Source organism: Palaemon carinicauda, chromosome 37, assembly GCF_036898095.1.
Source record: "Palaemon carinicauda isolate YSFRI2023 chromosome 37, ASM3689809v2, whole genome shotgun sequence".
NCBI lineage: Eukaryota > Metazoa > Arthropoda > Malacostraca > Decapoda > Palaemonidae > Palaemon > Palaemon carinicauda.
The window spans coordinates 49,264,336-49,278,135 of NC_090761.1; the positions used below are offsets into that span (position 1 = coordinate 49,264,336).

Here is a 13,800-nt window from a genome sequence, read left to right on the forward strand (position 1 = left end):
AACCAGTGATAGATGCACATTACTCAGAGCTTTTATGGCATGAGTGTGCCTTTTTCAAGGTTCAGCGACCATGGTGTCAGCTTCTGGCAACTGAGTTGGCTATCATGGAAACTTCGCCATGGCCACCCTCCATGCAGTCATATAAATAGACCAGTGGTCAGGCACTATTACATACTGTACTTCACGAAGATGATTATGTTATTTAACTCCTGACTCTTTGGAGAAGTATGGGAGACTTGTACTGTCTAGGGGAAAGGTACAGACCTTTTTATCACACAATGCAGCAAATCCATGGGCCAATTGGGATTTGAAGGAGAGGGAGGCTCTCCTATCCTAATTTTTAAACTAGTTGCTCCTGAGATAACACAGATGTTTAGAAATGCTTGGTGCGAGGTTCCACATCACTCTTGTGAGAAGTCATAAGCAGGTGATGGTAGAAAAGAGGGGAAATGCTTTGCAAGGCTCTTCGATTCACCGAGCAGTCTTCTATAGGGGCCAACCCTTTGAGGGTGTCTACGAACATACCTTAAAGTGTAGCCATGTCTGAAGGATTGGCAGGTAAGAAGGTCACTAACCTTCTCTAGAACCCAATCAGGACCACCTGCAACATCTTTCACTCAGAAGGATCTGTGCATGCATAGCCCTTGTAGAGTCCACAAGCTGACCAGTTCAGGAAGGTAGACAGAGGTAGAGAGGGATGTTTAGGTTGGAGTTACCCCTCTCCTGCTGTTGCAAGTAGGGGGATGCCTGGCATGACATTGGGCAACCTTTAAGAAAAACAGAACCTAACCTTATGTAATTAGGCTAGTGTCCTTCAGGATGGATGTAAAGGTTAAAGATGTTTGGTTTCAGTTCCAGTTTCATCAGAATAGATGCTCACAAGAAAGTCAGCTGAGCAAGCCCAACCCCCAACTGTGGTGCCCAACCAAAGTAGTGGCCTCCCCAGTAAATAGCTTAAACTCACGGTCCCAGGCGGTGATCTATCTGCTAGCATGCGAATGCTAGGTAAACACATTACCACTGTACTAGCCAGGAAGATATATGCTACCTTTTCTGAACTGCCAGCCCTCCCTTATCTTGCAGTCTGATTAGATTTGTAATAATCTTCTAATATTGTTGAAAGCCCTAGCATTGTTGCAGAGGTAAGAGGGATGTTGGAGAAGAGAGCACTCGAAGACGTGAGATGGATCTCCGGGCTTTTGCAGTTAACTCTTCCTTGGTGAGAAGTCAACTAGGGTCTGAAGACTGATCATCGACCTATCTCCCCTTAGCCAGTTTGTATAGCAATCAGGTTCAGGATGGAATGGAGGAGACTCAATGCTTTCAGAGGATCTTCAGGATGGAATGGAGAAGGAGACTTAATGCTTTCAGAGGATCTGAAGAACGGGTACAATACTTCCAAGGTCCCCATTTATCGTCCTCTCCGAGGTACTCCCCTTCTTCCTCAATGAAGTAGGTGTGCCAGTTATAGACTGTGCACTGTTCTCCATGTGTTCACTCAAGTGTTGACACTGAGAGGAGCTTGGGTCTCACTTGCACGGGACACTTCTTTGATGTATCAGAGAGGCAGTTGCTACAAGATTGAGATTGCCTTCTTGCATTTGTTGCAACCTGGTAATTTTGATAAATTATGAGAATTCAAATCTCACACCATAGCAGAGGTTGAAATAACTAGGCATGCTGGTAGACAGCATCAGCAAGATTCTTTTCATTAGGTGATCACATCAGCAAACTCGGAGAGAGATATTACAACCGTTCTATGCAGACAGACCTTCCTGGTTAACATTGGCAGTCTTCTAGCTCACCTTTCCTTGCTGGAAGAGCCAGTTCCTCAGGGAAGTCACCAATGTCTCCAACAGAAATCTCTTCAGTGGTGTTTAGAAGATCATTGTGTGGCTTCCCGTTATCCCCTTTGTATCCTCTTCCACTGGGACAGGAGGTACAGGCTGATTTTACCTGGTGGTTGGATGAATAAAACCTCATGAGGGGGGTCCTTCAACTCCCTGCCTCCAAAAATGCAACTGTTCTCAGGTCCATCGGAGGAGGGGTGGGGTCTTCATCTGACTAATCAACTCAGGTGTGTGGTTAGGAGAAGAAATGCATCTGCATCAATGTTTTGGAAATATTTCAAGCTTTCCAAGAATGTTTGAGTAATCACTCTGTACTGCTGATGAGCAACAACACGAACAAGCAAGGAGACACTGTTTCCCCAACTCTGTGCAATTCGACAAAGCAGATGCACATCTGAGAGATGAATTGCCATAGAGCTGTCAAGCAGATACATCTCGATGAAGATTTGCCGCCTGATCAACCCAGTCATGAGGTCTCAGATGAGCCTTGTTGCTCTCAGATGGCCAAAAGCTGAGCAGTATCCTAATCTGTTAAGTATCTCTAGCGCAGATCACGTACTTGCCATCAGCGCACAACCCAGTTTTGAGATCCTTTCCATCCTCTCACTTCATTAAGTGTCAGATGGTAATCAAGAGGAGATGCCTTTGTGTTCCATAAGGGTTCTGCAGTGCTATATGAAAAGGACTCAACATCTCAGGCCTGAGTGTCAGTGACTCTTTTTTTAACACTGGCAGACTAAGAAAGAGGTATCAAAGAACACTCTCTTTCTGGCCTTATATATAAGATAATAAAGAGAATATGTAATAACCATTGAGGGGGTCGAGGTACCATCTCGAACTAGAACTCATGAAGTCAGGGGTACAGTATTGGTCCCACTTTATACTGAAGAATTTTGCTGTTAGCCAAGTGATTAAGGAGTCTGGAAGTGTAAAACAACCTTCGTAGCCTTATATTCAAGGAAATATACCCCAAAGTTCTTCTACTCTTTTGTTCTTGTCCCCGTGGCGACTGCTCAAGTATTTGCATTACTCATGTAGCCTACCCAGCTCCCATACAGGACAGGAAGCATTTTATCTATGGTGTTTTGTTTGGAGTAATTCTGGAAGATAGGTAGAATGACTGGCTTTTCTGCTTCTTTCCTTTCCCTCACTTAGGGATGAAACATTTGTTCTTTTCATGCTGGATCTGACATTGGTGCTAGTAGGCTACATTATTTAGCACTCTTCTTATTAGATTGGGTCTGTAAGACTTCGTTCTCCCTAATCCTCCCTTAATGAGTAGGAAGATTGTGTTATGAATAAAAGATTGTTTCATTGACCAAGTACCAGGTACTGTACATACCTACCAGGCTCTATCAGCCTACTTATTCCCATTACTTTCATATGGGATCAGGGAAATTGACATATCCCAGAGAAGAAAAGGAACAACCAGTTTGGTGCTAGGGGAGCTTCATACCCACCAATAAGTGAGTCTCCCTATTTTAAAGGACAAAATGTTTGTATACTCATAGGAGGAAATAACATTTTTCAATATTAATCTTACCCGTTGATCATGTAGCTGCAGCTCTGCTGCCCGACAGAAAAAACCTACGGGCGGAATACGCCAGCGATCGCTATACAGGTGGGGGTGTACATCAACAGCGCCATCTGTCTAGTAGGTACTCAAGTACTTCTTGTCAACAAAGAACCAATTTTCTCTCTGTCGTGCCACCGGCAAGACCTACTTGATACGCTGTTGTTTCTGGAGTTGATTTTCACGCTATTTGGTGAAGTATTCTCTCTAGTTATTAGCTTTCGCTGTACAGAAGTTATCATCAATACTTTATCGCTTTCATTGATTAGATTTTGGATTATTTGTTGACGACTTGGATAGATTTTGGATTTCCCCCTTTTGACTAATTCAAGATGTCTGACCCTACTCAAGTCCCCAAGTACAGGCAGTGTAGCGCTAGGGACTGTTCTAGGCGTCTTCCGAAGGCCTCTATAGATCCTCACACCGTTTGTTCCAATTGTAGGGGTAAAGCCTGTCAATTGGAAGATCGATGTGAGGAATGCGCTGGGCTTTCGGAATTCGATTTTCAAGAATTCCTTAAGAATGCACGTAGGCTAGAGAAGGATAGGATCAGGAGGAGTTCGTCTCGCTCTATTGATTTTTCCTCTCCCCATGCCCCACAACCTATTCCTTCCCCTGTAGTGGTTACACCCGACCCTTCTACTAGCTCTCATCAACCTTCGATGGCGGATATGATGCGTGCCATTCAGGCTCTTGGTGACAGAGTTGAGTCATTAGCGAATGACCGCAATCAACTCTTGGCTGACGTCAAAGAGTTGAAGGAGAAAAGTGCAGTGGGAAGTGTAGTGAGTGTCAGTGCAGTGAAAAGTGTCAGTGTTACGCATGAGGGTGCGTCTGTTCGTGCCTGTCGTCCTCCCAGTCCGGGACCTCTTGCAAGCTCCCAAGCCCAGGGGAGAAGCAATGTCGTACGACCAAAGGGTTCGACAGGCCTTGATCAGCGTACAGACGTACCCTCCGTGGTTGAGGACGTATCTTGCAGAGATCGTCCCACCCACAAACAGACGAGTGAGCCCATTCATTCCTCGTCTGCGGAAGAGGTTTCTCGACAGAAACGCTGGACCAAGGTCTCACGACCTCTCAAGCGCAAGGTCCCTTCCGAGCGAGTCCAACGGCCCAGGTGTAGCCACTGGGTCAGTTCGGACTCGCCGCAGTTTTCCGAAGACTGCACACCTCCCAAGAGAGGTAGAGTGGTTCCGCAGCAGGCAATCACTCCGTCTGTTGCCGCACCAACCGCTGTAGACCCTAAGTGGTCTTTGCTGCAGTCTATGCAGACTCAGCTAGCTTCCTTCATGCAGGAGTATCGTGCTGAGAAGGTTGACGCTGCACCCGTTAACCTACAACCTGCCACGGTTGTGCGCTCAGCTGACACTGCGACTGCCTGCTCCCACACTCCGGCTGTGAGAGCTCCACCACCGATGCGCAGTCGACCCTGCCAGACGCATGTTGACGTTAGCCGACGTGCAGCACCCTCCGTTGACATGCGTGAGCTACCGCATCAGCAGGAAGGTGGAGTCAAGCTGCCGTGTTTTGACGCGATGCGGCAGTCTCCGCAACCCACGGCAGTCCCCACCACGCACCACCACTCCGCTTTGGTTGTTGCCAGCTCTCAGACTGACCAACAGCGGCATGATGTTGGATCCAGTGCAGCTACGCATGCACCCGTGCTGCCGGATTCAGCCGTTCAGCTTTTATCTCCTCCTTTGCCGCTTCCTCCTCAGCATTCGGATGAAGGAATCTCTGATGACGACGAAGCTGCGCATTTGGACGACCAACACTCCGACATAGATGAACCCAAGACTACGCCTCCCTCCTTAGACTTTAGGAAAGTCCTTGCCCTGTTTAAGGAGTTGTATCCGGACCAGTTTGTGTCTGCAGCTCCACGCTCACCTCCCTCTGAGTTCGCTTTAGGCATGCAGTCAGCAGCTCCTGCCTTTACGAAGCTCGTACTCGCTCGCTCATCCAAGAGAGCTTTAAGGGTGCTGGGAGAGTGGTTGCAGGCCAAGAAGCAACTTGGGAAGACATCCTTCATGTTTCCCCCGACCAAGCTTGCTTCCAAATCTAGCGTCTGGTATGCCACGGGAGAAGTTCTCGGCTTGGGAGTTCCTGCCTCTGCCCAGGGCGACTTCTCAAGTCTGGTAGACTCTCCCCGCAGACTGGCTATGAGACGCTCCAAGATTTGCTGGACCTCTTCGGATATGGACCATCTTTTGAAGGGAGTTTTCCGTGCGTTCGAGATCTTTAACTTCCTGGACTGGTGTTTGGGAGCCTTGAGCAGGAAGACCTCCCCTTCGGATAAGGACTCGGCCATGCTCATCATGTCCTGCATGGACAAAGCCATACGGGATGGGTCTGGCGAGCTTGCGGCTTCTTTCGTGTCTGGAGTTATCAAGAAGCGGGATCACCTTTGCTCCTTCTTGTCGGCGGGAGTCACCCCATGTCAGAAGTCAGAACTGATGTTTGCTCCGCTATCGAAGTGTCTCTTTCCTGAAGAGCTGATCAAGGGGATTGCTGCCTCGTTGATCCAGAAAGACACTCATGACCTGGTGGCGTCATCCGCACGTAAAGTCACAGCTTTACCTTCCGTGCCTAGACCTAGGATGGACACACCAGCGTCTAGGTTCATTCCACCCTTTCGTGGCAGAACCTCCAGCAGAGGAGGTACTCGTGCCGTTAGTCAACGTGGCAACAAGAAGAAGGGTTCCAAGTCCTCAAAAGGCAGAGTCTGACTGCCACCTTCTTCAGACAGCAGTGGGAGCCAGGCTCAAGAACTACTGGCAGGCCTGGGAGAACAGGGGTGCAGACGTACAGTCTGTGAAGTTACTCAGAGAGGGGTACAGGATTCCATTCTTGCGCAAGCCCCCTCTAGCAACAACTCCCATCGACCTCTCTCCCAGGTACAGAAAGGAGGACAAGAGGCTAGCTTTACAGCAAGAGGTGTCTCTCTTGCTACAAAAGGGAGCGGTAGTCATAGTCCGGGACCATCAATCCCCGGGCTTCTACAACCGTCTCTTCTTAGTGGCGAAGAAGACAGGAGGGTGGAGACCGGTGCTAGACGTCAGTGCTCTGAATGTCTTTGTCACCAAGCAGACGTTCACCATGGAGACGACGAAGTCGGTTCTAGCATCGGTCAGGAAGGAAGACTGGATGGTCTCGTTAGACCTAAAGGACGCGTACTTTCACGTCCCCATCCACCCAGATTCCCAACCTTTTCTAAGGTTCGTTTTTGGGAAGGTGGTATACCAGTTCCAAGCCCTGTGCTTTGGCCTAAGCACGGCACCTCTAGTGTTTACCAAACTGATGAGGAATATTGCCAAATTTCTGCATTTAGCAGACATCAGAGCCTCCCTCTATTTGGACGACTGGCTTTTAAGAGCTGCGTCAAGTCGTCGCTGTCTGGAGAATCTCAAATGGACTCTGGATCTGACCAAGGAATTGGGTCTCCTGGTCAATATGGAAAAGTCCCAACTCGCCCCATCCCAAACTATAGTATATCTAGGTATGGAGATTCAGAGTCAAGCTTTTCGGGCTTTTCCGTCGGCCCCCAGAATCAGTCAAGCCCTAGAATGCATCCAGAGCATGCTGAAGAGGAACCGATGTTCAGTCAGACAGTGGATGAGTCTGATAGGGACGCTTTCATCGCTGGACCAGTTCATCGCGTTAGGGAGACTCCACCTCCGACCCCTTCAGTATCACCTAGCTGCTCACTGGAGAAAGGACATGACGCTAGAAGCGGTCTCAGTTCCTATCTCCGAGAAGATGAAGTCTGCACTGACTTGGTGGAAGAACAACATTCTGCTCAGGGAAGGTCTACCACTGGCTGTTCAGACCCCCGACCACCTTCTCTTCTCGGACGCATCGGACACGGGCTGGGGTGCGACACTGGACGGTCGGGAATGCTCGGGCACGTGGAATTCGGATCAAAGAGCACTGCACATCAACTGCAAGGAGCTACTGGCAGTTCATCTGGCCTTGAGAAGCTTCAAGTCCCTCCTTCTAGGCAAGGTGGTGGAAGTGAACTCCGACAACACCACAGCCTTGGCGTACATCTCCAAGCAAGGAGGGACTCATTCGATGACGTTGTTCGAGATCGCAAGGGACCTCCTCACCTGGTCAAGAGATCGAAGAATATCTCTAGTAACGAGGTTCATTCAAGGCGACATGAATGTCATGGCAGACCGCCTCAGCCGGAAGGGTCAGATCATCCCAACAGAATGGACCCTTCACAAGAATGTTTGCAACAGACTATGGGCCTTGTGGGGTCAGCCCACCATAGATCTGTTCGCTACCTCGATGACCAAGAGGCTCCCAATTTATTGCTCACCGATTCCGGACCCAGCAGCAGTTCACATAGATGCCTTTCTTCTGGATTGGTCCCATCTAGACCTTTATGCGTTCCCCCCGTTCAAGATTGTCAACAAGGTACTGCAGAAGTTCGCCTCTCACGAAGGGACAAGGTTGACGTTGGTTGCTCCCCTCTGGCCCGCGAGAGAATGGTTCACCGAGGTACTGCAATGGCTAGTAGACGTTCCCAGGACTCTTCCTCTAAGAGTGGACCTTCTGCGTCAGCTGCATGTAAAGAAGGTACACCCAAGCCTCCACGCTCTTCGTCTGACTGCCTTCAGACTATCGAAAGACTCTCAAGAGCTAGAGGCTTTTCGAAGGAGGCAGCCAGAGCGATTGCCAGAGCAAGGAGGACATCCACTCTCAAGGTCTACCAGTCAAAATGGGAAGTCTTCCGAAGCTGGTGCAAGGCGAATTCAGTATCCTCAACCAGTACCTCTGTAACTCAGATAGCTGACTTCCTTTTACACCTAAGGAAGGTAAGATCCCTTTCAGCTCCTACGATCAAAGGTTACAGAAGCATGTTGGCAGCAGTCTTCCGCCACAGAGGCTTAGATCTTTCCAACAACAAAGATCTACAGGACCTCCTTAAGTCTTTTGAGACCTCGAAGGAACGTCGGTTGGCCACACCAGGTTGGAACTTAGACGTGGTTTTAAGGTTCCTGATGTCAGCAAGGTTCGAACCGCTTCAATCAGCCTCTTTTAAAGATCTCACTTTGAAGACTCTTTTCCTCGTCTGCTTAGCAACAGCTAAAAGAGTCAGCGAGATACACGCCTTCAGCAGGAACATAGGATTTACATCTGAAACGGCTACATGTTCCTTACAGCTTGGTTTTTTAGCTAAAAACGAACTCCCTTCTCGTCCTTGGCCCAAATCGTTCGAGATTCCAAGTCTGTCCAGTTTGGTTGGAAACGAACAAGAGAGAGTACTTTGCCCAGTAAGAGCTCTTAAGTACTATTTAAGACGTACGAAGCCATTACGAGGACAATCAGAAGCTTTATGGTGCTCTATTAAGAAACCTGATTTACCGATGTCGAAGAACGCAGTTTCTTATTACATCAGACTTTTGATTAGAGAAGCTCATTCTCATCTGAATGAGGAAGACCATGCTTTGCTGAAGGTAAGGACACATGAAGTTAGAGCTGTCGCAACTTCAGTGGCCTTCAAACAAAACAGATCTCTGCAGAGTGTAATGGATGCAACCTATTGGAGAAGCAAGTCAGTGTTCGCATCATTTTACCTTAAAGATGTCCAGTCTCTTTACGGGAACTGCTACACCCTGGGACCATTCGTAGCAGCGAGTGCAGTAGTAGGTGAGGGCTCAACCACTACATTCCCATAATCCCATAACCTTTTTTAATCTTTCTCTTGAAATGTTTTTTTTTTATTGTTGTTTTTGGGTTGTACGGAAGGCTAAGAAGCCTTTCGCATCCTGGTTGATTTGGCGGGTGGTCAAATTCTTTTCTTGAGAAGCGCCTAGATTAGAGGTTGTGATGAGGTCCTTTAGTATGGGTTGCAGCCCTTCATACTTCAGCACCTAGGAGTCGCTCAGCATCCTAAGAGGATCGCGAGGCTCAGTAAGGAAGACGTACTTAAAAAGGCAGAGTAATTGTTCAAGTCGACTTCCTTACCAGGTACTTATTAATTTTATGTTTGTTATTTTGAATAACTGCTAAAATGAAATACGGAATACTTAGCTTCTAATGTTAACATGTATGCTGGTCTCCACCCACCCCCCTGGGTGTGAATCAGCTACATGATCAACGGGTAAGATTAATATTGAAAAATGTTATTTTCCTTAGTAAAATAAATTTTTGAATATACTTACCCGTTGATCATGAATTAAAGGACCCGCCCTTCCTCCCCATAGAGACCCAGTGGACCGAGGAGAAAATTGGTTCTTTGTTGACAAGAAGTACTTGAGTACCTACTAGACAGATGGCGCTGTTGATGTACACCCCCACCTGTATAGCGATCGCTGGCGTATTCCGCCCGTAGGTTTTTTCTGTCGGGCAGCAGAGCTGCAGCTACATGATCAACGGGTAAGTATATTCAAAAATTTATTTTACTAAGGAAAATAACATATTTTTTTAAAGGTAATTTTTATTTTCCCTAGCTGTACAAACCAGTCTTTTAAAGTTAACTCCTCTTAATCCTGAGACGATGAAAAGTGAAGAGACTTTGATGGGAAAGTGGGCGGGGCTACTCACCTGCAATCACCACCTGTCATTCAGTTCCACTAAAACATTCCCTATTTTAAAAGCCTCAAGCTTGTATGGCTAGGAAAATACAAATTACTTGTAAAATTTGTTATGTTTATATAGCTACTGGTACATGACCTATATTCTTTAAAAGAGTATAATTACTGTAACTCTTTTATATCTGTTTTCCTCTGCTTTACTTCAAAAATCATTTTCAGAATGGGAGAGATATCATCATGACATAAGGTAAAATTCCGAAGTTAGTTATTGGTGACACGTGTTAAACCGTTTATCTTTTTGTTATCTTTAGATAAGATTGCTAAAACTGGCATATTGGTGTCTTCCCGATTGTGCTTTGTTCACTCAATTTTCGTTTTAGAATCAAGTACAGCAAATCATTCACCCCTACTTATGGGAAAATAAAGACGTTTTATAAACTACGTACTGTATTGCATATTCCTGCATGCTCAATACTCTTTAGACGAGGCTTCGCATTTTGTAGGAAGCAAGTGTGATTGCAGTTTCATTATGAATATAAAAAATTCTTAATGAAAAAACGTTGTGTAGCTTTTTATTATCTAATGACACCAAATGTTTTTTTATCTTGTGTAATGATAGGCAGTTTGATAACAGCCAATATAGGTTTGCACTCTTGTGTGTTAGTTATCTTCATCAGCACTGTATGGACAGTTTGCTCTCACTTTTGTATTGATATACTGTACTCAGATTACAGGATCTTGAACAGGTAGCAAATTTTATTGTTTGTTGCAGTACTTGGAATTTATGTCATTACTTACTTTAGGTCATTATCCCAACTACTAACATTAATGCTGTATCAGAATGCTTTTAAAACATTTATAGGAAAAAATGAGAACCGTAGATACATATACAGTACAGTACTGTACCTATATAAAAGTCTGTGGGAAGTCATTCAATCTTTTTCAATAACATAATACAGTATATGGTATGGTCATAAATTTTTTCCTTTGCATTTATGAATTCTGTTGAAAATCTTGAATTACCGTAGATACATATACAGTACAGTACTGTACCTATATAAAAGTCTGTGGGAAGTCATTCAATCTTTTTCAATAACATAATACAGTATATGGTATGGTCATAAATTTTTTCCTTTGCATTTATGAATTCTGTTGAAAATCTTGAATTACAAGTTCTGTTTATTGCCTTTGATTTTGTATAAATGGTTTCATTGAGAGAAAGCATATCAACTCTAGAGTGGTTGAAGTTCTGTAACGTTTCTTTCAATTTGGTAATTTTTCATTAGGAAATCCTCAGGTCATTTACTTGATATTTATTTTTCATAACCACTTCAACATCTGTGGTGAATAATATGTTTGATTATATTAACAGAAAAATACCTTTATAAGATCAATGGTAGCATTTTAATATGCTAACATATTCTAATCATTTGTAAGTGTTACTTTTCCAAACAAACAACTATGGCCTAGAATTTTTCCTGGAGCAAACCTTTAGTTTATACTCAATAAATGCTGGTGCATGTAGTTATTTGACAGACTTTATTCAATTAGGTTGTTTAAGTAGCTTTCAGCTATATTTTTTTTTTTTTTTTTTGCATACTTCTTAATTCTACTTTATAGCTTGTAAGTTCCGTTGATACAGTGCACTAATGTATATGCAATTCTTGGAAACAAGGTTTTAATGAATCAAAAGTTTCAGCACTGCCTGTCACACTATTATTTACCTTTTGATTCAAGTACCTGCAGTTTTATGTACACTATTAATGCAATTAATAAATACATTGTACTCGGAACTTATTTTTTTATGATTCAAAATACATTATATTGTAGAATAAATAAATAATGAGGTCCATATATGCTTTGTATAAAGTACTGAAGTTCTTTAAAGTACTGAAGTTTTTTTTTATTTTGATTTTACTTATTACAGGATGTCTGTCCCAAAAGTTATAATCGACACAGATGCTGGGTTAGATGATGCACTCGCAATTCTCATGGCCTTAGCTGCTCATAAAAAGAAGCAAATTGAAGTTATTGCCATCACTACAGTTCAAGGCAACACCACAGTGGATAATACTAATAACAATGTTTTAAGAATACTGGAAACAACAGATTTATTAGAAGAGGTAAGAATGTGTTGTGTTTTTTCCATCGATTGGCTTTTTTATGAACCCTATTTCAAGATACTGTGTAAATCTTCTATCAACAAGTAAAATATTCTGTATTTCTTATACAGTATACAGTAACTTCCATTACAGCATTGCTTCTTTTATTAATGTAATCATTATAGAACCAAGCTTCGAAGAAATTTGGATAAACTATGAAAATCAAGAATAGTCATATTTTGATGCAAGCATTGGAATAAGACTTGCATGGCAGATTACTCAAATTATTTCCTCCATAAGGGCATACAGAAATTGCAAAAGTATATTGACAAATTTTTTTTCTTTCAAATTGAAATGTTTCCCAGTATTCTTTAAGCAGGGATTTTTGTGAGGAATCAATGGGGTTGAGGAAAATAAAAAAGGTTCACATTAGTTAATTCTTTGTTGCAAAAATCATTGAAAAAAGCAGGAAAGCCAGAAGTGGTACAAATAAGTATGGGTTTGTTGTGTTCAGTTGGTATGATATGAAGTGGATGGCGCAAAAACCTGCCACAATCAGGAATAGCAGAAGCTGGAAAGCTAGAAATTTGGGAAAGACTATCACATACTGTAACAGACATTTCATAGTTATATGGGATACTGATAGAAGGATATATAAATGACCACATAGGAATCAACAAAACGCATATCTGAAAAATATGGTAGTTTGATTAACTTCCCAAACAAGAAAAACTTTGAACTATGCGTAAGATTCTTTGCTGAGAGGCCTCGGGAAGGCTTAGGTTTGATTTTGATATGTTCTGGTGAAGACCTCACCACATGAATATCCTCTCTGGAATTAAGTCTTTATTTTGTAAAGTTCATCAGCAATCCCTGAAGAACTTAAGGATATGATTTGTGTATGTGAGGCATAATTATCTCGTCTCTGGCCCAGACTAGCCAGTCATCCATTTAGGCAAAGATCTGAATCTCTCCACACTGTAGTAGTTTGATCACTGACTTTTCTAGTTTTGTGAACACCCTTAGAACTATACCAAGACTGAATCGCATTACTCTGAGCCTCTACGAAATCCTCCCAAGCCAAAACCGTAGGTAATGCCGAAAGTGATGAGCAATAGGAACATGCTAGTATACGCTTTTGAGATGTATAGTGCAAGTCCAGGCCCCTTGGTGTAGTAATTGGCAGACTTGTACAATGGTAATCAAAGAGAACACATCGCATTTGATATACGGTACCGGTATTTGTTTTAAGGAGAGGTCGAGGATCCCCTTTCTCTCAGATGAATCTTTCTTCGGGAAGGAACACTGAACAGTCTGCCTTGGAATATATGGTTCTCTTTTCCAACATTGTACAGGCTGCCTTGGATGCAGGGGCTAATCCAGATTGTAAAATGGAACATTTTCTTCACCTTTTCAGTGGGGAAAAAAGGTTTTCCTCCACTTCTCTGGAAGCAAAGTATTAACAGCTGAATCATTTGCCTTGGCTCTATCCACAAAGGATCAAGGAGACAGGTACAGACAAGATAGGGTTACTATATAGAAACACTTCTTCCACCTTTTCCAGATTGTAAGATGCCTATACATGATATCTTGCTTGCCTTTGCAAAGCTCTAGAAAGCCTCATATGCAGATTTACATAGTAACTTTTCCATAGCTGAGCAGGCAATTTGTAATCCACTGGCAGCTCCAATATCAAGAGGGGATATAACAGACAAGAGAAAAATAATTGCTTG

The 13,800-nt window shown here is 43.8% G+C and overlaps 2 protein-coding genes across 2 annotated transcripts in view; one reads left to right on the forward strand and one right to left on the reverse strand.

Moving 5' to 3' along the window:
• The window catches only part of LOC137629307 (uncharacterized), a 211,968-nt gene that overhangs the window by 89,456 nt on the left and 108,712 nt on the right, over positions 1–13,800 (reverse strand). The window lies entirely within an intron of this gene.
• Positions 10,591–13,800, forward strand: part of LOC137629643 (nucleoside hydrolase-like) — a 58,695-nt gene continuing 55,485 nt past the window's right edge. Inside the window, exons 1-2 of the mRNA XM_068361163.1 lie at positions 10,591–10,711; positions 11,893–12,088. Coding sequence (XP_068217264.1) covers positions 11,894–12,088 — 195 coding nt within the window. The 5' untranslated portion in view covers positions 10,591–10,711; position 11,893. The remainder of the gene's footprint in view (positions 10,712–11,892; positions 12,089–13,800) is intronic.